Source organism: Microcebus murinus, chromosome X, assembly GCF_040939455.1.
Source record: "Microcebus murinus isolate Inina chromosome X, M.murinus_Inina_mat1.0, whole genome shotgun sequence".
Taxonomy (NCBI): domain Eukaryota; kingdom Metazoa; phylum Chordata; class Mammalia; order Primates; family Cheirogaleidae; genus Microcebus; species Microcebus murinus.
The window spans coordinates 15,169,288-15,196,410 of NC_134136.1; the positions used below are offsets into that span (position 1 = coordinate 15,169,288).

The window sequence follows — 27,123 nt, forward strand, 5'->3', positions numbered from 1 at the left end:
CCACTGAATTTCTCACTATTCTCCCACCTTTTGCAGACAGAAACTGCAAGTTACACATTCAAGAGATATTTAGTGGTCCCTTTCATTTAGGTCCCTTGTCCACCTTTCCCTTCCATGCCTTTCTTCACTCTCCTTTACTTTCTTCATAGAATTGTCTACCATTATGAAACAGAAAAGGAATGAAAGGAAGAAGGGTGGGAAACTGTAAAACGTACACAGGTTTTTTTTGGGGGAGGCATACCTCTTATCACTCTGGTCAGCCTAATTTGTCAAATCCTCTAGGGTAGGACCGATATATTTTTTAACATCGTCCAACATCTATTACAGGTTCAGATAGTGGTAGTTCAGTCACTAATTCTTCCCCTCTCCCTATTCTCTCCCTTGGGAAACCTGTAAAACAGAAAATCTTCCCACGGAAACTCCTCAGGGGCGCGCCAAGATCTGGGCTTGCGCACTTGGACTCGGCCGGCGCTGCAGCTTTGGCTGCAAGTCCGCGGGGTCTCCAAGCACAAATCCAGCGCGGGCGCCTGGATCTCCCGGGCGCGCGTGCGCGCCCCCCCGCCTTCGGCCCCCTACCCTGCAGCAAGGGTAGTGTGACGTAATGCAACCTCAGCAGGTCAGCAGCGTTATAAAGGAGGACGAGGCTGCGCGCCTCCCAGACGCAGAGAGGCTTGTGATTGGCTCGGGCTGCGGAACCTCGGAAACCCGAATGTGAGGACCTTACGGATCCACAGCTGCCGCCCCCCCCCCGCCCCCGCAGCAATCCAGAGCGCGGTCATAGTCTGACTGGCGGCGGCCGCCGCAGGTAAGGAGACTCTTGAGGAGGAACTAGAGGGACTTGGACTCGCTGTGCTTAGTGTCTCTTGTGTGAGGGGAGGAGAGGCTCACACCCAGCATGTAGTGTAGGGTGAAGGGAACAATGGAAGTGGCGTCTAGTCTCTAAGCTTTCCCTCCCCCTCAGTCGGACAGTTTTTCTCCTCAGCGGCAGGCAGGAGCTGGAGGAATTGAGGGAAGTATGGGTTTCCCTTTCAGCCAATCTCCTCTTTCCTTAGGCCAGAGACCCAGGGAGCTAGTGAGAGCCGTCGTTGAGCCGTCGGTGGTTTAGGGTGACAGGAAAATGGCGGAAAACAAAACGGCGAACTGAAGAATGCGGCGTCCCCCTGGCATTTTCTCTCAGCGACCCCCCCCCCCCAATATTCCTTTCACTCGCGCCTCTCGCCCCTGCCTCTGCTCCCAGCTAATGGTAACCTTTGGAATGTGCAAGGGATGGCGGCGATTGTGAGGAAGTGGCACTGAATCGGGCATTTTAAGGAATAGGGAGCCATCAGAGCCTGGGGGGCGGGGGCAGCCTTGTGCGGCAACTGTCGCCTTCACTAAAACACCACCATTTTGGTTCGCAGCCGTCTCCCATGTAGCGGGGCAGAGGAAGCAGGAGGAGGCTTGAGAGGGGGTGAGTAGCAGCGGTGGCGACCGCTGCACCAAGTGATAGGGAGGAGGGGAAAGGGTATTCGTGTCTTCTCAGTCTCTTCCTTTCCACTGCAAAGGTTCTCTTGTTCGGTATAAGATCCAGTCAGATGGGTAATATCGGAGAGGGCACGTGTGAGCGTTCTGCTCGAAATGATTGAAACTTGGCATGGTCGTGGGAAAGGGAGACTTATGCGGGAAGAGGGCTGCGTCCAAAGCTGCAATACTGCTACTTGCCACGGCTCCTTTGTTTCCCATCTTTGCAAATACTACTTTCGCATTCTCTTGCTCCGTTGCCTTGCCATTTCTCTTCTATTCCTCATCCTATTGACATCACTGAGAAGCTAGGTCCTGAATGAGCTATGCTAGAGGAGACAGATGAGAGTAAAATTTTCTTTTTGTGATTTCTGCTCCCTGTACATTGATGAAAAGATATTTACTTGAAACCTATATGGTGGGTTACCTCCATTCAATAAGGATGTGAAATATACACTCTTAAGCAGACTAAGAAGCCTACCTGTCTATTGGCCATTGAATACTTAACACACTACAGTTCTCATACTTCATTTATTATTGATCTTATTGAAACTTCCTATATGGGAAAAGGGTGCTCCGGTTTGGTATTCAGACAGTGTAATACTTCCCATGATAGTTGCACTATGTGTTGTAATTTTTACACTTTACTGAGTGGTGGTGCACATTTTTTCTGTATGGATTTGGCAAGAATAAAGCTTGCCCTTGGTTCTCTTTCACTTTCCAAATATGGTATTGTTAGTGATTTTTAAAATGTGCTTTAAAGAAGATTTTGATTTAATCAAGTGGTCAAATTCTAAGTGTAATAACATTGCTTATTTTGTAGTAACTAGTTGTTTCTGTTGGAATCCCTCTGGTTGCCTTTTAGATTACCACAGATTTGAGCATATGAGCCCTTCCCAGCCTCACACCACAAATTCAAGTGTAAAGAAAAACATTCTTAAGTCGTGTAAGAGATTTGGTTTAAAATGTCTTAAACTATCTAATTTTGAATGTATTTTTATAATAGGTAAAGAGAACATTTTCCCAAAGAAAATAACATAGTTCAGAAGGAAAAATAAAAAGACATTGCTGCAGATTTTACTTTGCAATATGTAAAAATATCTACAGTTTCTTCGAGACACTGATATAAAGGTGATTAACAAATTACTTAATGTTTTATCTTATTTAAAAATTAAAATTAAGTTTTTAAAACATTTTATGACATTTGTAATTGTTCTATTAGTTATGTGATAAAGAAAGCAATTAGTCGGATTAAAATCCAAATAGTATAATGTTTAAAATGTTAAGAACAAGTCCTTATGGCATTTTAATTTATCTGTGTGAACAGACAGGTAATTTATTTTGAATTCTCTTGACCTCTTGACCCCATTTTGCATAACAGCAAGGCAGAAAACAATGTGGTATTTGAAAAAAGATAAAACACAGCTAAGAATTCTAAAAATGTGTGATTTTGCTCACATATAAAGTAATTCTCTCTGAATTGTTTGATACGTGGAAATGTCACCTACTTATGTTACCTACTTCTATAGTATATTTATATATATAACTTAAATGTTGATAGGGGTTACTCTGTGAGACTCTCCTGCCTCCTAAATACCTAAATAACTTTTAGGCAAGGAAAAAAGGGATACCCCATACTTAAACATAGATTAAGTTGTTTTACATGGCAGCTTACTAAAACTTTCATAATTTTTAACTTCATCTTTTGTGCAGTATAACCCAATCTGTTAAACACTTCCAGGTGAAAATGAGATAAATGCTTTATAAAATTGATAGGTTTTTTTTGTTTTTTTGGTTGATTTACTTAGAGTCTTATATTTGAAGAGAAATGGATATGTAATTGTTGTAAGAAATATATTGAGTGAAAACATCTGACTTTATGTTCATACTGTTTGATAATCTTATATATGAGTCATTTGAAATGAAATAGAGTGATGAGCCTTTGTTTTCAAAACTACCATGAAGCTAGCATAATTTTATTAATCACTAATGAAAACAATTCAATTGTACAATTACAAGTAAATGATAATGCTGAAAGAAACAATTTGCTAAATATTTGTATGTGATTGATCTTATCTTTACCATATTTAGGTAGCAGTCATGTTTCATGAGTCCTCAAAACTGTGAGACAAGAGAATGTAGTAGAGTGAGGCCAGAAGTTCTTACTGGTTCAAAGAACTCCAGGGAAACTGGGATAGAACATTTTACGTTATAAGTAGAACCCCAGGAACCAGAGGTGAATACACGTTTATCTGCAGAGCTTCGCTGCAGAGCTGAACTGGGTCTGGAAGAAATGGATGAGAACCACTGGATGAAATTCACTAATACTAGACATCTGAGTCCTCTAGTAATGTATAAATATCCCAACTATTGTCTGTTGTCATCTTTTTCTTTTTTTCCTCCTTTGTAACATATTTAAACTGGAACCTCAACACTGCAATTTTGTTCTTTTGCTTGCTTCTATCACTTCCCCATGGCTCATCACCCTTACTGTGCCTTATTCTCCATTATGTTTGGTTTATGTACACCTGGCCCTTCTTTTATTTATGGTTGTCACATAAAACATCTAATCAAGATTTTAGTTTGTTTTATTTTCTTTTGTAATGAGCTTTGTACATCTGATTGAAAGGCATATTTTCAATTGCATTTTTTTCCTCAAAACAACTGACTTTGAGCTAAATGTATTTAAACTGTTTTTAAAATAATTTCTTTTGCAGATATTTGTGAATGAACTTTGCTAAGTATGGATTCAGGTGGTGGAAGTCTTGGATTACACACATCAGACTCTAGAATGGCCCATACCATGATTATGCAGGATTTTGGTAAAGCATTTTCTTTGTTGCATTTCGCTTTCTTTTTTAAAAAGTAAGAACATACTAAAAGTCAAAAATAAATTGAGGAAGGAGAGAATTGCAATGAAAAATTGTTCTTTTACTAGGAAAATACATTTGTAGAGCTTATTTTCTTTAAACTATGTGTCAGTGTTCTACTTAAAATCATCCTTACAATTTGTGGGAAGGTGGAGGCAAGGAAACCTGGAATATAGTAGTAATATGTTACTGAAAGTGAAAAACTCAATTTGCATTAACAACTGCATAATTATATCACATTCAGATAGTATATATCAGCTCTCACATGTAAGAAATGTTAAATTGGCTTTCTAAAATACATTTTAAGCTGCATTGTTAATAAAGCTGGAAAAGGAATTGCTTCCATCAATTCAGAGAAGTTAGATGCTTATATAATGATATATGCAAAATTGTGCACTAGATGATTAATGATATTCTGATGCTATTTCCTCAGAAAGTTTTAGCACTAGCATACATTTTTTTTAGAAAAAGAAAAGACTCCCTACTTTTGTGGCCAAGTTTTTCAGTAGCCTCTTAACAGCGGTCATTTTGTTGACTATGCTAAGATTCTATTGACAGTCAACAAAGAAACTGAATTTGGCCAGGGTTAATGTGAGTTAATGTGAGAAAATGAGTTAATGTGAGAAATAGAGATATGTGAAATATAAAAGGCAGGGATGAGATCATAAGAATTGAAGATAATATTGGAGTGAGAGCAGAGAAGACATCGTAAATTGGGATAAAAAATAGGAAACAAGGTAATATGCAGTTGTTGAAGCTGAAATTAATGACGGGGGACTAGAACAAGTGATATTTTGCTCAATAAAGAAAATGCTACTACTGTTCTTGGATGTTATGGTTGACTATGTCATTTGGTCCCCTGTTGTAAAGCCCATGGAAATGGGAGTCAGAAGAACTATTCTAGTCATGGCAGTGCTGTTAACTAGCTGTTTAAACGTGGATAAATTACTGAATTCACTTTTATAATGAGGTAGTTGGACTAGATAACATTTAAAGTCCTCTCCAGTTCTATGATTCTTTGACATTTCTGTCAGATGAATAAAGTTGAGTAGTTCAAGATTGAATGTGGTAAGGTTTGAGATGTCTGTGTACTTAATTGAAGAAATAGAAAGGAATCATGAATTTATTCTTCTAAAAGATAAGTGAGTTGTATTGATTATGGATGATTTAGAAATGGATTGGGGTGAAAAAAAGTACAGGAATTAATTCTAGAGGAAGGACAATAAGGCCAAAAAGTAAGAGAGTAAAGATGTCATTATGAATTTTTTGCTAGACAGTTGATAGTTTTTAGAATATTGGAGTACTTGAATTTCAGTATGGTAAATAAATTTTGGTTGAAATGCCAATTTTATTTTTTTACCTTTTAAAATAAATTATTTTAAAACAGAAATAATATAGTATTTTCTCCATTTAATACAAAATGTTACCTACCCTGTAGCATTGGATAAAGTACCAGAACCCCCTTCACTCCTGAAGAAGTTGCTTATGAGCAAGTAAAATGTGATTCCTTTCAAAGGATTAAAAAAATATGATTGGTGCTAGTGAGTATTTACGTAGTGTTCCTCTTACCTTTCTTTCCATTGTTCCCCCTCAATGTCTTGAGGTTTAATCAATCCTTTATTACATCTAATACTTACTTCCTTTTAGTTGCTGGGGACATAGAACATATTAAACATATTAAATTCATATTAAAATATTTTATATACGTATTTTTTCTTCTTTACTTTTTATTAAGATATAATTTACATACCATATCATTCACCAGTTTTAGAGTATATAATTCAGTGGTTGTTAGTATATACACAAAATTATATAGCCATCACTACTACCTAATTTTAGAACATTTCATCATCCTAAAAATAAACCTCATACTCATCAGCAGTCATTCCCCATTCTCTCACCATCAGCCCTAGGAAACCACTAATCTTTCTGTATATGGATTTGTTTATTCTGACTATTTCATACAAGTAGAATCATATAATATATGGCCTTTTGTTTCTGGCTTCTTTCGGTTAGCATGTTTTCAATGTCATCCATGTAGTAGCATGTATCAGTATATAGTTTATTTTTTAATTGCCAAATGATATTCCATTGTGTGGGTAAACCACATTTTGTTTGTTCATCAGTTGACAGACATTTGGATTGTTAAAATATTTTTAATGTATTTGAACAATTTTGTTTAACCTAAAGCTTTGCATCTTAGACTGGAGTATGAGTGACCTTGGAGGCAAGTAGCAGTGTGTCAAGGAATACCTGAAACTACAAGATAGACAGCATGTCATTTTGGAGTCCCTTTCATTTGAATTGAGGAGAATATGCATACACACATACATCTACACACAGTTATAGTCACATAAATATGGAGTAGGAAGCAAAATTTGTATTCACTTTTGCCTGCCTCTTTAGGAATAATAAAATTGAAAAGTTTGAGAACTACTTCTAATTTTTAATTGGTATTTTTGTAGTATCATCTTAATCCCTTTTAAAAACAAATTAAATAGAGTAAATAAACTATTTTATACCAGAAAAAAGTTTAAAGCTACTGTTTTTTTTGTTATACACCTGTTCATGATTCAACTGCCTAGTAGTGTTTTTGGTTATTGGTTTTTTTTAAAGGATGCATTTTTAAAAATTTTATTTTTGTATTATCTTAAATTGAGGTATATAAATCAATGACAACTTAATTGTTTTTATGTTTTGGTCAGATTATTTTTCTGAATTTCCAGTTAGATTAAGAATGACTAATATGTGCTATGCTCACTCATTTGTGTTTTGGGATGATATTGACCTAAAATATGTTAAATTTCCATTTGTCCTTGGTAAATAGATTCTGACCCCTTAAATACAGGTACTCTCTATATATTTTTTGATATATAGTTCTGAGCACAACTTCATACACAGGTGTTTTCATTTTTTATATGATATTTTGTGAAATACAAAGGTGTCAGATAGGTCTAAACCTAAAAAAGACCTTTATTGGGAGAACTTTTGGAAATTTCATCCCTGGTAACTTAGATTTCTTCTGAAAGCAGCATTCTTCTGATTGATTATTTTACTCACATATTAAATTTTCTAAATTCTTAAATTTCATTAGAAATTAGATACATTCTCTTTAAATTTCTGTTACCATCAAAGTTTAGATATTTGCAACCTGATAAATTAATGATATTTATGAAACATAATGTTTAGCATACACAGGTAGAGCTAGCCAAATAAGAACACTATGTGGCACATGATTTCCAAATTCTTTAAGGTTCTTGGTTGGGAGTATGGGTTGACTACTATCCAGAGAATCTGAATCATTAATTCAGAATTCATTACACCAATTTATTTTGAAGGATACTTAAGATTTAAAAATTTACAACATTGTGTTTTCTGTAATAACCTTGCTGGTATCTCAGTATAATAGTTGTCCTTGAAGCATGCCATTGAATTAAATAGTTGCTTACAATTTTAATGCTGCAGAGTCTAAGTGCTGTGGGACTTATTATAAATAACAAAATAGCCTTAGATAGTGATCCAAGACAGACCCAACAAATAACTGATTTCATACTATGATTCTGGTGATGCTCCAGGTATTCACATTTAAATGAAATAACTTTAATAAAATGGGAAGTGCCTGAACCAGGACTTGTTTCTTAACTATCTGGTTATCTAATTGATTTCACATTTTTTAAATGATTTTTTCTTATCATTTATAATTTCCTAAGCTAGTAAGGTAAATTCTTAATGCTATTTAGTGCTGCTTACTGACTGCTTATAAATTTAAATGAGTGACTATGTAATAGGTCTTTTTACTCTTTCCCTCAAACTATTCCTCTAGTAGTGCCTCACTTGGTTAAGCTTGTAAATCTTTTTACAAAACAGTATCTAGGGTAAATAAACTCTCTCTTCCTCTTAAGCAAGTATAAAAAAGCTAGTCTGGAGTCAGTGAGTTTGGTTTCCAGCTTGGACCTTGATCAAGCTTATTTAACAACTCTAAATCATAGTTCCTTCATATTTAAAATGAGTATAATAACACTCTTATGCAGTTGTTCTGAGGATTAAATGAGATCAAAATATGTAAAAATATTAGCAGGTTGCTTATGACATAGTGCTCAATAAATATAGCTAATGTGTAGATAAATAAGTGACTTTGTTTAGAAATTCAATGGAATGTAACAGATGAACTGATGAGAGGAAAGAACAAAATTTAATAGAAGATATTGTACATCTTGGTCTGAGTAATCTGCCAGTATGTTCTGTGGGGGAATTATTAGGTCTCGGTCTAATATCCTTGAGATCATTTGGTTCATAGTAACAAGCATATTAGGATTTTTCTTTTATTTTAGATCTGATTTATTTTGACATATGAATTCCTACTAGAGCCTAGATGAACTCAAAAGCACTTATTCCAATCTATGGCATCTCCTTAGAATCTACTGAATCAGGTTAATAATTAGCATGCTATTTTTCAATACTTTTCTACGGTCTATTCTCAGGAACCAGACTAATCTCCAGCAATTCTCTAAAATGAATGGAATTTTCCATATTTTAAATCTTTGGTTTGTAAAAATATTTCTATGAAATAATAATAATTTATTGTTTATATATGTAGAATTCTCATACTGTGAATTTTACAGGATTAACGTCTAATTTTTTCTTGCTAAAACCACATTTCCAGTTATTGAATGTTAAATTTAACCCCTACCCCTTTCCCATCTCTGAAATAGCCAGTGGAGTAACAAGTGAATAAAAAGCACTTGTTTTATATGTACTCCCTTTGTCTACCAGAATTATAGTTGTGTCCTTTTGGGGTAATTTAATGGTTTAGGTGAGAGTTTGACAATGGTGAGAAGGATCCAGAAGGGTTGAAAGGAAAATAAGCCCAAGAGCTCTGTTGAAAGCTGAGTTTTCCCTTCTCATCTTGTTCTTTGATGGCTTTTAGGGTATTGATGGTCTCCATCCTAACTTGTTAACTAACTTCCATAATGAGCTGAACTGGTTAAAAATAGTGAACACTGTATAGCAAATGGCACTCTTTTAGGTACTTCTTTATAGAGAGTGATCAGTATGTGGGAAAGGTTTGTACTGGATTATTTCATGTAGATAATTTATTATTATAACTAGGTCCACAAACTCTCTTGTTTACTGTACCATCTCAGGGAGGCAGAACTTTACAGAATTCTTCATGAAGAGAATTTATGCTCATACAATATTTATAAGGTAGGTAGTTATTTACCATGCTGCTCAAGGAAAACATTAAAACTTTGTTCCTACAGCTTTACTATCATCACCAAATCTTAGTCTAAAATGAGTAGGATTTTTCCCAACTACATCAGGTATTGAAACATGCCTTCCAATTTTGGATATAATAGTTCTTTTTTTGCTTCTTTTAAAAATTTCAATAGATTTAGGGGGTACAAGTGGAATTTTGTTACATGGATATATTATATAGTAGTGAAGTCTGAGGTTTTAGTGTACCTATCACCTGAATAGTGTACATTGTTCCCATTAGGTAATTTTTCATCCTTTACCCCCTTCTCAAAAAGTCTACTTATAGAGTCTTCTGTGTCTATTTTGCATACCCATGGCTTAGCTCCCACTTATAAGTGAGAACATGGGGTGTTTAATTTTCATCCTGGAGTGTTTTATAAGTTGAAGAAATTTAGGGACTTTCATGTTTGTAATACATATTTTATAATAGAATATTTTATTAGCTAACTTAATATAACATATTAGTATCTTTTTATGTTTGTGTTTTCTTTTTATTTTAATAGTTTGAAACGATCATAGACTCCGAAGAGGTAGGAAAAAGTAGTACATAAAATCCTATGTATCCTTTACTCATCTACCTCTAAAGGTGGCATCTTATATAACTGCAGTACAATATCAAAACCAGGAAATTAACATTGGTGCATTACTGTTAACTAGACCACAGAGCTTATTCAATGTTCACCGTTTTTATGTACATTTGTATGCATGTGTGTATATAGTTCTATGCAGTTTTATCCCACATACAGATTCATGTAAATACCACCACAATGAAGGTACAGAACTACTATATCATATATATGCTATCTCTGAGTATTCACACATACACACACACCGCCACACTTAGCAACCATTAATCTGTCCTTATATTGCTATAGTTTTATTATTTTTAGAATATTATAAATTATTTTATCTATACGTTATATTATATCATAACCTTTGATTGGATTTTTTCACTCAGAATAATTTTCTGGAGAAGATTCACGCTGTTGAATGTATCAATAGTTTGTTCCTTTTTATTGATGGGTAGTATTCTGTGATAAGGATGTGTCAGAGTTGGTTTAACCAGTCATTTACCTGCTGAAGGACATTTGGGTGTTTTCCAATTTTTTGCTACTACAAGTAATAGCTACTGTGACTACTGTGAACTGTTAGTAATGTTTTAATTTTTCTGGGGAATATTGCCCAATATTGCAATTGGTGGGTTGTATGGTAAGTACATGTTTAGTTTTGTAAGAAACTAAAACCTGAATAAACTAACTTGACCAAACTATTTTCCAGAGTGATTGCTACCATTTTACATTTTTACCAATAGTATGAGAAGTCCAGTTTCTCAATATCCTCACCAGCCTGTGATGTTACACTTTTTATTTTAGCTGTTTTAATTGGACTATAGTGATATCTCATTATGGCTTTTATATTTTACTTAAAAAATAAAGTACATGATTTTTAAGGTCTTAATTTAGATTTTACTAATATTGTTTTCATCTACCTCTATCCCAGTTCCTTGTTGGTGATAGTTTTTATTGCAGTTAAATAAATTGTCAGTGATTTTTAAAAATGATATATTTGGCCAGGAATATTTAGTGTTTAAGAAACATTTTATAGAATTTGATATACTAAATATAGTACTTTTAATTAATAAAATAACTTTATCTTTTTTGGATAATTGTTTGTATTGTAGTGGCTGGAATGGCTGGTACTGCGCATATCGATGGAGATCATATTGTTGTTTCAGTTCCTGAAGCTGTATTAGTTTCTGATGTTGTCACAGATGATGGGATAACTCTTGATCATGGCCTTGCAGCTGAAGTTGTCCATGGGCCTGATATCATCGCAGAGACTGATGTAGTAACAGAAGGTGTGATTGTCCCTGAAGCTGTACTTGAAGCTGATGTTGCCATTGAAGAAGACTTAGAGGAAGATGATGGTGATCATATCTTGACTTCTGAACTAATTACAGAAACCGTTAGGGTACCTGAGCAGGTTTTTGTGGCTGACCTTGTTACTGGTCCTGATGGACACTTGGAACATGTGGTCCAAGATTGTGTGTCAGGAGTTGACTCTCCCACAATGGTATCAGAGGAGGTTCTTGTAACTAATTCAGATACAGAAACTGTGATTCAGGCAGCTGGTGGCGTTCCTGGTTCTACAGTTACTATAAAAACCGAAGATGATGATGATGATGACGTCAAGAGCACTTCTGAAGACTATTTAATGATATCTTGTAAGTGAAACATAAAGTCCATAATTACTCATCAGATCGATTTATATTAATATAATCTTGAAAGGTTTTCTGAGATGGGGGATATAGTCAATAAAAGTTATGGGTGAAATTTTAAAAAGATAATTTTTTTGAAGCTGTGTTTTTGAGATGCTTCCTTGAGTTTACTCATGTTTTTAATTTATTCAGTAAAAAGTCTTAGTCAAAATGAAGTAAAATGATGCAATTTATTAGTATCTTAAAATAGAAATATAGATTTGGCATTTTCAATAACATTAACTGATTTAAAATTTTAATGATAAATATATATGTATTTAAAAATGGGAACTTTTTTTATACAGCCACAGCTTTCTAGCCGGCTATGGAATTGTAGATTTAGTTTTGCTTAGGAACGTAAGCATAATATGTTATGAAATGTTATATTTTTAAATTAAATACTGAAAAGCAAATCATAAATTCAGATTGTGTCCTACAGTTCTCCCTGTGTTTATATTCTGTTTGTCTAAATATGTGTGTGTGTATTTTATGCAAAACTATTTAACATGCTCATTTTAAACTGCTTTGCAAGATCCTTAAAATATCCATCTGAAGGGGGGGAAGGTAGGAATATTTTGTCTCTTTTTAAGTGATAGATTTGCCAGAGCAACAGTGATAATAAAAATCTCATGATAAGTTATTGATGGAGTTTAAGGAGGAGGTCACTCTATTCCTTATTAAATTTTAAGGGCTCATGCTACAAGTAGTAAAGATTAGATAAAGACTTTTCACTTTTCCATGTAGGATTTTTGTTCTTTTCTCTTTAAAATACAAAAATGATTGATTGGGAAGTGATAGAGTGTGCATATATGTGTGTGTAAAGTGATTGAATGTTATATGCATGTCAGTGAATTTAAAACTAAAAATAAACTAGATTTATTTCATTTTTAAATTTGATTCTGAATTTTAGCATGTTAACTTTTTTTACTCTGTAAGCACTTTTGAAGGTAAATATTTACATTGTTTTTAAGGGAATGATTTAAGCCATTAAAAGACTGCAAATGTTACCTATTCTCAAATAGATGTGGATTACTAAAGCACTCCATATTTACATCTTAACCTGACATTTAAAAAAAAAAAAAACCTTTAGTTTTGGTTATCATATAAAATGATGTGACAAAAGTTGGTAGTCTCCATGTACTAAAATAAGTTCAATATGCTTTCAAAAGGGTATTCATTAAATTAAACTGTTTGGTATTAAAGTAGTCTAAAATTTATATGTCGTATTATGAACAGTCATACTTTACATTATCTTCTGTGACTTGATTCTGCCAAAGCTTTTTTTAAAAAAAAAATTCTGGAATATTTTAAGTTGGAATATTTGTTTTGATAATGACCTCATGTCAAATGCAAGGATGTCTGTCCTTCTAGTCTAATAAAATTAGACTGAAAATTAAGAAGAACATTGTATTGTTCTAATATTATTAAACCTACTGTGAGGTTATTTTAGGGGAAATTTAGGCTGAGATTAGTTAACTCTTTAATCATTAGTAAAGAGTTAACTCTTTAATCATCAGCAATGATTTTTTAAAAATTCTTTAAAATTTAATTATTTTTATGGAAAATGCAGTGTTCAAATATACAAAATATAAGTTTTTTCTTGTATCACCCATTATCCCATTACTCAGATCCTTGGCCATTTTTATAATGGTTATCATACTTAAATTTGGGACTATTTAGTATTACCATTTCCATTTAATTTATTTTCCTCTAATTTTTGTTCATCTTTTCCTTACTCTTCATTTCATTTTCATTGCCTCTTGGTTTCTGTTAGCCATTGAAACTCTCAGGAGTTACAGAATAAATTGCCTTGAAAGACCTCAGTGTTAATTCAAGAAGTTCTCTTCTCTGTTTTTTCTTTTTTTTTCAAAATATAGATTTTCAAAATATCTAAGAGATAAAGTTAAGGACTTAAAACGGATCTTTGTCTTGTTCCTGAATCCCTAACTATTCCTATAAGGAAACCTCATCAGTAGTTGAGTTTTAGAATTAATGAGTAGTTTACCTTCTCTCAGTATCTGAGGTGCATCTGAGTTTAGTCCATGTTCAGGCCAGACCTCACAAATTCTTTATCTTAATAGATGTTAGGTTCTCCCACTTGTGCTAAGTAACTTGGAAATTAATATAGTATAACTTAACTGTCTAAAGTTGTCCCAGGTGTGCTATTTAAAAATACCTAACAACCATAAGACATTTATGGGTGATTATTTTCTTTGTGAAAAGCTTCCCTGGGGCAGAGAAGTCCCTTTATAAAGAACAAATATAATGTATGTAAATGACTTTTAAAAATCAATTCATATTTCTTCCAAAAGCATAATTTTGTATGAAGCAAAATATCTTGGTAGGGTCATGATGGGAAATCTCATTCAAACCTCTCCAGTTTTAGGGTTAAAATAACAAAGTTATCACCTTTGTAATTTTTCAAAATAGAACAGCTTTATTGAGATATAATTCACACACTATACAATTCAGCCATTTAAAGTATGCAAATCAGTGGGTTTTTGTATATTCAGAGTTGTCCACCCATCACCACAATCAATTTTATAATTTTTTTATCACACCAAAAAGAAACTCTATACCCTTTAACAGTTACCCCCCCCTCCATCTATTCCCAGGAAACCACTAATTTAATTTCTGTCTGTATAGATCTTTCCTATACTGTACATTTCATATAAATGAAATCATATAATATGTAGCCTTTTGTGTCTGGCTTCTTTTACTTAACATAATGTTTTCAAGGGTCATTCATGTCATAGCATGTATAAGTACAGTTGACCCTTGAATGATGTAGGAGTTAGGGGTGCTGAGCCCCACTCCCCTGTGCAGTCAAAAATCCGTATATAACTTTTGACTCTCGAAAACTTAATTACTAATAGTCTGTTGATCAAAAGCGTTACTGATCAATTAACACATACTTTGTATGTTGTATGTATTATATACTATATTATAATAAAATAAGCTAGTGAAAAGAATGTTAATAAAACCATAAGGAAGGAAAAAATATATGTACTGTTTTTCAAGTGGAAGTGGATCATCAAAAAGGTCTTTATCATCTTCACATTCAGGGGTTAGTCTGCTCTTTCGGGTGGCAGAGGCAGAAAATATTTGCGTATAAATGGACCCAGGCAGTTCATACCCATGTTAAAGGGTCACCTGTACTTCATTCCTTTTTCTTTTTCTTTTTCTTTTTCTGTTTTTTTTTTTTTTTTTTTTTTTTTTTTTTTTTTTTTTTTGAGACAGTCTCACTTTGTTGCCCGGGCTAGCATCAGCCTAGCTCACAGCAACTTCAGACTCTTGGGCTCAAGCAATCCTTCTGTCTCGGCCTGCCGAGTAGCTGGGACTACAGGCATGCACCACCATGCCTGGCTAATCTTTTTTTTTAATATATTTTTAGTTGTCCAGCTAATTTCTTTCTATTTTTAGTAGAGACGGGGTCTCACTCTTGCTCAGATTGATCTCCAACTCCTGAGCTCAGACGATCCTCCCACCTCGGCCTTCCAGAGTGCTAGGATTACAGGCATGAGCCACTGCGCCCAGCCCATTATATATCACATTTTATTTATCCATTCATTAGTTGATAAACATTTGAATTGTTTTTACTTTTTGGCTTTTATGAATAATGTTGCTATGAAGATTTGTGTACAGGTTTCTGTATGGACATATATTTTCACTTTTCTTGGGTATAAACCTGGAAGTGACACACGTTTGAAATCTAAACATGACTAATTTTTTGATTTTTCATATATTGTGAAATATAGATCTTCTGTATATTACCTGATCCATCCCTGTGGCATAGTATACTATAGTTATGATATCATGCCCACCATATAATTTTGGTAGATGTAACATACAAAGAGTACAGCAAAAATTTGGTAGACACTGACCCTCAGCACCGCACGTGAAAGAAAAAAGGATAGAAAATCAAATAAATAAAAAAAAAGAATTACAAAGAGTACAGCAAAAAGCCTATTTAGCTTTAAAAAGGAATTTTATATTATTCATTTTACTAAAATGAAATTTTAATCAAATTGTGCCAATAGGCTATAAAAGAATATTGATTGTTACCAAACTTTGCAGTGTTGCAAACAATACACCTTACTCTTTTCTATTATATTATGTGCCAGTGGAATTCTGTAGTGATTATTATATTATTACTAGGTTGAGAAACAATACTATGGGGCTTGAATGCCTTACAACAAGCAAAAAAGTTAAACTTGGATTTAAGGTATTTTGAGTATTATCTTCATTTAGAAGAGTCTTTATAGATTTATTCCCAAAGTCAGTTGATTGCCTATTAAGTCTTTGTTAGTTTTGTACTTTCTGTAACAAAGGATATAGAATAAATCTTGGTCAAGTTGATGGTTTACATCTTAAAGCTGCACACTAACATTTTTAATAACTATCACCTATGAACTTAAAATAACACATTTAATTATTCAGTGCATTTTAAAATTGCTCATTCTGAGGAATCTAATCTAAGAAAATAATGGGTACATTAAACTTAAAGTATGAACCTTCAGAAAAGGTAGAAATGGAATCAGAGAGAATGGCAACAGAGAATGGAATCAATAGCAACAGTAATTTTAATACTTAAAGCTAAAATTATGCTACAACGCTATTAAGAAGTGTTCAAAAATGCCTTTTATTTCATTAGCTTTAATTTTGTGAATTATATTTTTAATTAAGCTTATCTCAGAGGGAACTATGATCGCCTTAAACCATTCATGTATAATAAAGCAGGATTTATCAAACAAGAGTTTTTAATTATTTCATTAATTTACCACAAGTTATCTGAAACTATGAAATTAATATTTTTGATACTTTTTGAAGTTTTTGTATATCCTATATCCTTATTTCTAAGAATGAAAGAGGACTGTTTTCCTGAAAACTTAACTTATTCCTTTAATTTTTTCTATGATCTCATTCAACATATTTTACAAGAGAAGCTATTAAACTAGTAATATTAGATACTTCATCATTTTTTTCTTTCATTATAATTTGTTTCATTGCCAAAAATGTTGCTGAAAATACAGTAATAGAATTGGGAGCTTTGATGGAATGAAAATATTTAGTCTTTTCATTTTAATCATTTGGATGCTTTCTTTCATAGGCGATAAACTATTCAAACTCTTAAATAGTGTGGAGTCATTTATATTTAATCACAAAGTTACAGTAGCTTTTCAATGTGAAAAGAATTTCTGAAATGTATTGTTTTCCACCATTTGAAAGGCCAAACAACTTTTTTTGAAGTTACATGTATCAAATTTGAAACTGAAGTAGGGATAATCTTAGACTTTGACCCATTTAGATTTTGGTTACATTTTTTTTTTTTGAGTACCAAGTTAAAAGCTTTTTAATGCCACTTTATTCTGCTTTTATTAGTTCAAGAATTGTTAGGTATACTCAGGGGCTTCAGAATTTTGTTTCATATACATATTGTACTGTGATGTATATAATAAGGAGGAACGGATTTTTGATTTAGGTTATAGTTCAGTTTTTTATAGGAACAGTGTTGAAATAAAAATAGTAGGCATATAATATCTAGGGGGACGTATTGTTTGAATATTATTTATGGTCATAGGATAAATTTCATTAATCTATTTATTGCATAGTTCATACATAGTATTCATTTGAAACTAAATGTTATACTTAAAGATTATAGCAGAGAATCGAATTTTGTAAGTATACATAAAATCTAAGTAATAGTCTCAAATAAAAGACCCTTTTATAAAAATCATTTCTGTGTTCTCTGTGTTTCCTTTTTTAAAATCCTAGATCTTGTGTGTTAATTGGTTTTAGAAACAACTTCTATTTAATTTGGGAGCTGTTGTTTATGCGAGCTTATTTTATGAGTAATATATAATTTATTTCTTAATTTTTCTGTTATTAAATTTAGTGTTGGGATTTAACTGAAAATGTTGAAAGTGATAGAAAATTATTTAATATTTTCTCAAGCCATTTTAGTTAAAGGTATATGGTTATTATGTATTTTGTATCTAAAAATTGAGATCTGTGAATAGATTCTTTTATATAATTGTGATCTTGTACCTGTTTTTCCATGAACTATAACACTTTTAATGGCTGCAAAATAGGTCATCAAGTGAATATGGTGGGTAAGTGGTCTAACACATTATTTAGATTGTACTTATGCTTAAGACCCACTATATGTCCATGGTACTTTTTGACTGAAACTTTTTCCTCCTTTATATTTTACAGTGGATGATGTTGGAGAGAAATTAGAGCATATGGGGAACACATCATTAAAAATCGGCAGTGATGGTTCACAAGAAGATGTTAAAGAAGATGGATTTGGTTCAGAAGTAATAAAAGTATATATATTTAAAGCAGAGGCTGAAGATGATGTTGAGATAGGTATAAAGACTAATTTTAATGTATCGCTATAATAAGTATTAGAATTTATTCTCACCTTTTCTGTGGACTATTTCAAAATAGCACAGTTTTTTTATAGATTTCTTTGGGCACGGAATATTTTTAAATATTCTATATGAATATAAAGCAGAAATACAGAATATGTCATTCTTAGATTCTTTCAGCCATGAGTAGAATATTGTAGCTGAAAATATCAAAACAAATTAGTGGAGAGGATTTGGTTTAAATTAAGAAATTATAATGAGTGTTTAAGAGCACAGATTCTAGAGGCAGGCTATTTGGGTTTTAATCTTAGTTCTGCCACTTAGTTGAGTGACCCTAAGTTACTTAATCTTCTTCTGCCTCTATTTCCTCATCCATAAAGTGGCCATAATGATAGTAACTACCTAATAGGGCTGTTGTGAGGATTAAATGGGTAAACATATATATAAAGGACTTATGTAGTGCTTAGCATATAAGTGTAATGTAAGTGTTAGCAATTGTTGTTACTTCTCAGTAATTACTGAAAATTTAAGGTGTAATTTATATGAAAATTTTCTGGATACTTTAAAATTTATTCTGGAATCTTTAAAAAGTATTTTTTCTAAAGGAACATATTTCTTATATTTCCTCCTTATTAATTATTAAGGAATTATTTCATGATACTTCTCAATTTTGATACATGTTTTAATTTATTTATTTATTTATTTTTTTATTTCGGCATATTATGGGGGTACAGATTTTAAGGTTTCAATAAATGCCCATTTCCCCCCTCCCCCCAAAAGTCTGAGTCTCCATCATGACCATCCCCCAGATGGTGCACATCTCACTCATTATGTATGTATATACCCGCCCCCTCCCCCCTCCCACCTGCCCAATACCCTATTACTGTAGTACCTATGTGTCCACTTAGGTGCTACTCAGTTAATACCAGTTTGCTGGAGAATATATCTGGAGCTTGTTTTTCCATTCTTGGGATACTTCACTTACATGTTTTAATTTTTAAGGTGGAACAGAAATTGTCACAGAGAGCGAGTATACCAGTGGGCATTCTGTAGCTGGAGTGCTTGACCAGAGCCGAATGCAGCGGGAGAAGATGGTTTACATGGCAGTTAAAGATTCTTCCCAAGAAGAAGATGATATCAGTAAGAAAAAAGGGCACTGTACTGACTTATCAGTAGCCATCATGCATTCTTAAAAAAAAAAAGTAATCTCAGAGATATAAGTACTATATAGGAGAAAAATTTGATAGAAATAAGCCTGACCCTTTGCTTTAAATAATTTAAAAGGGAAGGGTCCTTTTGACCATTCATGTTATTGTACAAATCAGCAAACATGAAATACTGTCTCATATACTATGCTAGGAAGATAGAGATGAGCAACATACAGTTAGTTCCTGGCTCCAGCGGAGTTTGCAAATATATAATTATTGAGTACCTACTTTGTGTGTATGTTACTGGATGTGTTGCGATGTATTATCTCATTTAGTTATCGCAAGTTATCTCTGAGGTAGGTGGCATCATCCCTGTTTTATGGAAGGGAAAAAGATGCAGGGAAAATAATTTGCCCAAGATCATTTCAATATTAAGTAGATAAGGCAGGATTTGAACTGAAAGCTGTCTGTCTCTGCTGCTAATGTTCTCTCCACATGGCAGTGAGCACTATTGGCCTCTATCTGGATTTAACAGTGGAGGGCTAACTAGTTGCTCTTCTTCTGTCACTGAAGGGTTATCCGTGTAAGTATTCTTCCAAGGCAAGCTGCCAGGATCTTGATTTATTATGCTGTTGATAGTCTCCAAGTAGTTGCTCTTAAGGTTTCTTGGGGCTAAGTACCAGAAGGTGAAAAAAACTACTCAGGTTTCCTTTCTTGCCATGCTGCATGTTTCCTTATAAGGACATTTAACTCTCTTCCTACTTTCTCCTCACCTCAGTATAGGAATGCAGCCCTTTCCTAAGGAGACTTCTGTCTTCTTACTATGCTGAGGAAAACACTACTTTGTTTTGCTCTAGAAGGGCATGAGCCTCCATTTTATTGCATTATCTTGACAATATTGGGCTTTACCTGAGCTGCACTCTGATGCATATTTCTTAATTTCCTTCTCTAGATGTTATATGGTGCTGAATTTCACGCCCAAACATGAACAGTATATTACAACTTGAAGATATCAAAACAAATGAGTGGAGAGGATTTGGATGGAGAGGAAAAGAGTTCAATGAAATAATTCCTGTTTAGTCTCTAAATTCTTTATTTTTTATTCATTGATCAGGAAAGGGGCACAATAGGAGGTGGGAGACTGAGGCTTAGGTTAACCGATGCCAGAATTACATGGGGATGTGGAAAACTTAGACCAGTGTTTAAATGTTTTTAACACAATGCTGTTTTTTAAAATGAGCCTCACTTAATGCTTTTTCTCCTCATAGAATCTCTTAAAAACCAGCCTCTTGAAGAATATCCATATACTCTTGATCACTAGCAATGTGTGTATATATATATATATAATTTTAATTTTTTAAACTTTTTTCAATTACAAGTATTTTTTACTAATTTTCATTACATATATAGTACTGCATTTCAATTATAGTATAGTATATGGGATAGCATGGACCACTTTCTAGTATTGTTTCTATGGGAAATGCTTTCTGAATTCCAAAGAACTGTCAGGCAAATTTGTGGAATACAACTCTTTTTAAAAATTTGAAATGCCTGAAAGATCAGTCAGTACATTCAAGCGCACGTTTTATATAATTAAAAAGCCATTTTCGTAGGACTTGATTCTAAGAAGAGAATAAGAATTTTGGTGAATGATAGTCTCCTAGTGGCACTGACCTTCAAAAGTGCCTAATATAAATTTAAATTAAATTTTTTAATTAACCAAACGGAAATCTTGAAAGTTGAAAGATTTAAATTGTTTGGAATTTTTACCCATTTATTAAATATTTGGGGTTATAAACGAGCAATTATTTCTAAAATTTAGGTTGCGCTGAAATAGCAGATGAAGTTTACATGGAAGTCATTGTAGGGGAAGAGGAAGGAACTTCTCTCCCTGAGATTCAGCTTGAGGACTCTGATGTTAATAAAACAATTGTCCCTGTTGTCTGGGCTGCGGCATATGGTAGGACACTGGCATTTTTTCACCTGATAAGTACATAACATATGTATTTAATTAGCCTTTAGGCTATTAAATATACTGTTCTAACGCCACCATGAGTTGGCTAATATAATAAAATGTTTAGCTGTGGACTGATTCATCTCTACTTACTTTACATGATTTTTCTACCACATATCTTGTACTATTTAAAATGAACCTTGCTTAATGCATTGTTTTTCAGTAATATCTATTTTAAATCCTACCTGTATAAGTGAGTGCCATAAAAAATTTTATTTTTCAAAAATAGGAATAGTTTTTTTGAAAATCGATCCTTCCCCTTTTAGAAAAACTTATTTCATTTATTAACACCATAGATAATATTTGGGATTTTGAAAAGAAAACGAATCCAGGTATGCTCTTTTACAAAGTATGTAATGAAAGGTAAATTTATCTTTTCTCTTTGTCTATTTTATTTCATTCCTGTGTAATGTACAAAATGGTCCAGGTATACTCTTTGAAAAATTTATCTAAACTTGGTTCTCCCAAGAGTTCATTCATTCAACAGTCACATATTGAGCATCTTCAATGTTGGGGATACTCTACAGAAATACACACCCAGTTTTTATTTAAAAACTAAAACTGTTCTAGATGTTAACAATTCCAAGAATGCTGAAAGCAGCCCTTATTTTCAGTGTGTGACATTGTCTAATCTATGGGAGTGGAAGAATTCAAGAAGAAATTTTCTAATCCAAGGAATGATGGGCAAAGTAAGATTTTGTAGATTAAAATGTGATCCTCTAGTAATCACTATAATCAGCATATCAGTTTTTCATTAGTCTTTTTTTTTAGGAGATGAAAGAAGAGTTTCTCGAAGGTATGAAGATTGTCAAGCATCAGGTAAGAGAGCATTGTGCATGAGATGTCAGTTAAATGTCTCGCTTTATATACTGCTTGGTAAGTGTAGAATTTGTGTCTACAGACATTTGTTGGACTCCTAATTGCCTGATTACATCTAATCTAGTTAGTTACATAGGAGTTCACCTCTTTGGGGTATTAATTTATGCATGTATATAATGTGTGTTAATTTGTCAATGCAGTTCATTTTAGATTTCCCTGAAGGTATAGGTATCAAGTAGCTTACCACATGGACCATAAAAGGTTGCTATTGAAAAAATTATATAATGGAAATTATTTGAACAGAAAACTAAAAATTATACATAATATCAACCACTTGTTAATGTCTTTCTTAGAGTGGAATTGTTTTCTTAATTTCTTTGACAACCAGTAGATTTATATATAACTGTTATATAAAACCCATGTGTCAGCTTAATTTTTTTTACTATTTTTTTTTTTTGAGACAGTCTCACTCTCTTGCCTGGGCTAGAGTGCTGTGGCATCAGCCTAGCTCACAGCAACCTCAAACTCCTGGGCTCAAGCAATCCTTCTGCCTCAGCCTCCTGAGTAGCTGGGACTACAGGCATGCACCACCATGCCCGGCTAATTTTTTCTATATTTTTAGTTGGTCAATTCATTTTTTTCTATTTTTAGTAGAGACGGGGTCTCGCTCTTGCTCAGGCTGGTTTCGAACTCCTGACCTTGAGTGATCCTCCCACCTCGGCCTCCCAGAGTGGTAGGATTACAGACTGTGAGCCACAATGCCCGGCCAGTTTTTTTTAGTTTTAATACACTCTAGTGTTATTCCCTAGATGGTCTTATTTTTCCATTAAGCAAGGAGACTTTTTCTCATGATAGAGTGTCTGATTGTTCCATTTCTACCCTTGGGAAGTATTTGACTCTCTAAACTTAATTGGAGATTTCAGAGAAATTGATGAGAGGCATAGATCACAGCATAGAAGCTAACAACAGTTCTGTAGGTCTACATTTTTAAATTAAATTGCATGATACCACAACATATTTGTAAGAACTGAGACTTTATTAAGTACTTACTTCTGAATGCACTGAAATTATAGTAAATTGCCTGCCAAACCTATTTTAACCTCTAAAATCAACCTTAATACTCTTCAAATCTAGTGTTCTGAAGCATATATACAAAGAGATCTTTTTTGTTTTTTATGCATTACACATAGTTACCATGACTATAATGATTCACTGATACATGTATATTTCTTGCTAAATCTCTTGAATTTCGTCAGCCATTATTAGTGAAAAATTGATCTGATGCCAAGATTTTGTTTAGGGTCATAATATTCAGTTTCTTGTGTTACATTCATGTTATCAGTTTATTCCTTGAGGATGATCAAACTGAGATACTTTAAAGTTAATTTCACATTTTATCCTATTCAAAGTATTGTCATGTACATGTCTGTGTGTGTATGAGAGATAAAGAAAGATAATGAGAAGATGGATATACTTTGTAAAATTTACTGCTGCAGTGGAAACTTGGTACCATGTTGTGTGTATTTAACAGAACCAAAAAAGTATAAATATATGTAGTTTAATGTTGTATCAATTTCTTTTCTAGGAAATACTTTGGACTCAACATTAGAAAATAGAAGTAGTACAGCAGCCCAGTACCTTCAAATTTGCGATAGCATTAATACAAATAAAGTACTTAAACAAAAAGCCAAGAAAAGGAGAAGGGGAGAAACCAGGCAGTGGCAAACAGGTAAAATATTCTGCTTTATGAATATTATAATGATTTGAGATGAGGAAGTATTTTTCTATGCCAAAAGGGAAAAATCGGTTATTTACATGGTAGTCCTACTTCCCATGTACCTGTTTGTATATGATATAGATAATCGGGGTTTCCTTTTTTGCAGTGTGTGTAACTGGTACTTAATAAAACTATGCTTGTTTTCTCTTTATGCAAAAGATGTTTTAAGAGAATTTTTAGTTTGGTTTAACAAGGGTGCTTGTTTCTGCTTTTGGTAGATGATGAGGACATATTAGAATGCCATTTATTACTTTTTAGTGAGCTACTTTACCATAAAGTAAAACTTTTAGTGTGCATTTTTATCCTGCAGGATTTTATTCAACCAGTATAGTTTTCACATAGTGAATGCCAACTATTTGGCGCCTTTGTTGTAAAATCCTTTAAAACAGTCTGACCAAATGTCACAACTTCCTTTTTTTTTTATCTAGCTGTTATAATAGGTCCTGATGGACAGCCCCTGACAGTGTACCCTTGCCATATTTGCACAAAAAAGTTTAAATCCAGGGGATTCTTAAAAAGACACATGAAGAATCATCCTGATCATTTGATGAGAAAAAAATATCAGTGTACAGATTGTGACTTTACAACTAACAAGAAAGTGAGTTTTCATAACCACTTAGAAAGCCATAAGCTTATAAACAAAGTTGACAAAACCCATGAATTTACAGAATACACACGGAGATACAGAGAGGCTAGTCCACTGAGTTCGAATAAACTTATCTTAAGAGACAAGGAGCCGAAGATGCACAAGTGCAAATACTGTGACTATGAAACTGCAGAACAAGGACTATTGAATAGACATTTGTTGGCTGTTCACAGCAAGAATTTTCCTCATGTTTGTGTTGAGTGTGGGAAGGGTTTTCGACATCCTTCTGAACTCAAGAAACATATGAGAACCCATACTGGTGAGAAGCCATATCAGTGTCAGTATTGTGTCTTCAGGTGTGCAGATCAGTCAAATCTGAAAACTCACATTAAGTCTAAGCATGGTAACAATTTGCCATATAAATGTGAGCACTGTCCCCAAGCATTTGGTGATGAGAGGGAGCTTCAGCGCCATCTGGATTTGTTTCAAGGACACAAGACACACCAGTGTCCTCATTGTGACCACAAGAGCACCAATTCAAGTGACCTTAAGCGGCACATCATATCTGTCCATACTAAGGATTTTCCTCACAAATGTGAGGTCTGTGATAAAGGTTTCCATCGGCCTTCTGAGCTCAAAAAGCATAGTGATATCCATAAGGGTAGGAAGATTCATCAGTGTAGGCACTGTGACTTTAAAACATCAGATCCATTTATTCTTAGTGGCCATATCCTTTCAGTTCATACTAAGGATCAGTCATTGAAGTGTAAAAGGTGCAAGAGAGGATTCAGGCAACAAAATGAGCTCAAAAAGCATATGAAGACCCATACTGGAAGGAAGATTTACCAATGTGAGTATTGTGAATACAGCACTACAGATGCATCTGGCTTTAAACGACATGTGATATCAATACATACAAAAGACTATCCACACAGATGTGAATTCTGCAAGAAGGGATTCCGAAGACCATCAGAAAAAAATCAGCATATTATGAGGCACCACAAGGAGGCTCTTATGTAATAAGATCAATATAAAGAAAGAAGTTATTTACAAAATATGATATGCTACATGGGAGAAAAATCTCACTAACTTTCATCTGGTTTCAAAGCTTGATATTAAATCATAACTTTACATTCTTTGTATTAAAGATCTTAAAACATTTGAATTAACAGGGGATCTCATAGCCCTTTGAAAATTTCTTAAATAATTTAAGAAGCACCATAGAATGGTCACAGAAAAACTTCTTAAGTGTCTATTTAATAGTATTAAAACTACAGAGGGGAAAAGCAAAGACAAATACTTGATTTGGCTGATCATACTACAGTCAAATGTTTCTGAAAAGAATACATAATTGAGTTTAACAATGCTTTGCAATAGCAAGCAAGCCTCACTTTTAAGAAATTTTAGAAATTGGGTGGGGAAATAAAATGCAGTCATCCATCAGTCACTTACTCATTGAGATTTTTATATTGTACCTGGAAATTGAATTCCAGAAATGAAAAAAGTTTTGTGTATTCATTAAAAGAAAATTCACTAGAAAACAGGTTAGATTAATTCAGTACTATTAAAAAAATTTCAAAGCTGCTAATATCTTATCACAGGATAGGATGTTTAAAATATAGCATTCTGTGCTGAAGTCTAAGGTAAAGTATAAGGATTAAAATTCCCTTTTTTGGATGTTCAAGTTGATTGTTGTTCAGTATGGCATATATAAAAAATATATTTGAGTCAAATGTGGCTTTCTAAAATGGATGCAGCAGTAGTGTTGCAAACAAAATCAGCACTATATTTCTTAATGATCTAAAGATTAAATTGAGAGAACACAGTTTTCTTAAGTATTATAATGTCTAGAGGGTTTTTTAGGACAGTCTTAGCAAGTATGATTGTTCTAGTCTTACTTGCTCTAATGTTTAAAGGTGCAATTTTATGCCATTATTGAAACTTTTGATTTTTAAAATCGATATACCATATTATTAACATGCATTTTTAATATGAGGCAGTATTTATGCAGTATTTAACATAACAATATACTGCCAATAGAGTTCGGAGGTGGATATTCAGTTTACAGTGTATAAATTTAAAATATGCATCCCTTTAACAACGCTTTGTGTTAGCATGCTGCAAATCAAAATGGCGCTTAATATTAAAAGCTGGTTTAGGGAAATTTAATGAAAATCCTGTTCATAAATGTAATGCATATGATGTGTACTTTTAAGTTTTAGTTGTTTCATGTTTACATTCAGCTGTTCAACATAATTAAAATGTAATTTTACTTCATGCTATATTGTGGCTTTGTGTTTCAAATGTTCACCTTTCTGTTTTTGCACCAGATAAGAATCCATTCCTTGAGAATAAATTTTTTATCTTTCTTAACTTCAGAATATTAACTTTGGAAAATCTACTAAAATTGTGTGTTATGTGGCTGTAAATGATGTACACGCTGTAAAATAAGATCGTCACTGTTATGTGGGATTATTATTTCTAAATGTTACTCATTGAAATGAGCATACAATAAAAAGCAT

At 33.4% G+C, this 27,123-nt stretch overlaps 1 protein-coding gene across 5 annotated transcripts; it reads left to right on the forward strand.

Annotated features, from left to right (window-relative positions):
- Nucleotides 1–501: 501 nt before the first annotated feature.
- LOC105885277 (zinc finger protein 711) lies at nt 502–27,123 on the forward strand. Of its 5 annotated transcripts, none has more exons than XM_012790082.3 (11): nt 502–805; nt 2,507–2,631; nt 3,592–3,852; nt 4,218–4,322; nt 11,308–11,850; nt 18,100–18,255; nt 19,260–19,397; nt 21,228–21,365; nt 22,191–22,238; nt 23,824–23,967; nt 24,444–27,123. In XM_012790082.3, exons 4-11 carry the CDS (start codon nt 4,244–4,246, stop codon nt 25,619–25,621), a joined length of 2,424 nt encoding a protein of 807 aa, XP_012645536.1. In that variant the 5' UTR covers nt 502–805; nt 2,507–2,631; nt 3,592–3,852; nt 4,218–4,243; the 3' UTR covers nt 25,622–27,123. The 5 variants fall into 5 exon arrangements, with proteins under 5 accessions (XP_012645536.1, XP_012645532.1, XP_012645534.1 ...); XM_012790078.3 differs by having other exon boundaries at nt 3,592–3,847; XM_012790080.3 differs by having other exon boundaries at nt 3,592–4,322.

What these genes read in the sequence shown, in the direction of transcription:
- LOC105885277 (XM_012790080.3), top strand. Translation starts at nt 4,244, where the DNA reads ATGGATTCAGGTGGTGGAAGTCTTGGATTACACACATCAGACTCTAGA. An exon ending in CATGATTATGCAGGATTTTG is followed by an intron (nt 4,323 to 11,307) that starts GTAAAGCATTTT and finishes TTTGTATTGTAG; the next exon opens with TGGCTGGAATGGCTGGTACT. An exon ending in CCAAGAAGAAGATGATATCA is followed by an intron (nt 19,398 to 21,227) that starts GTAAGAAAAAAG and finishes TCTAAAATTTAG; the next exon opens with GTTGCGCTGAAATAGCAGAT.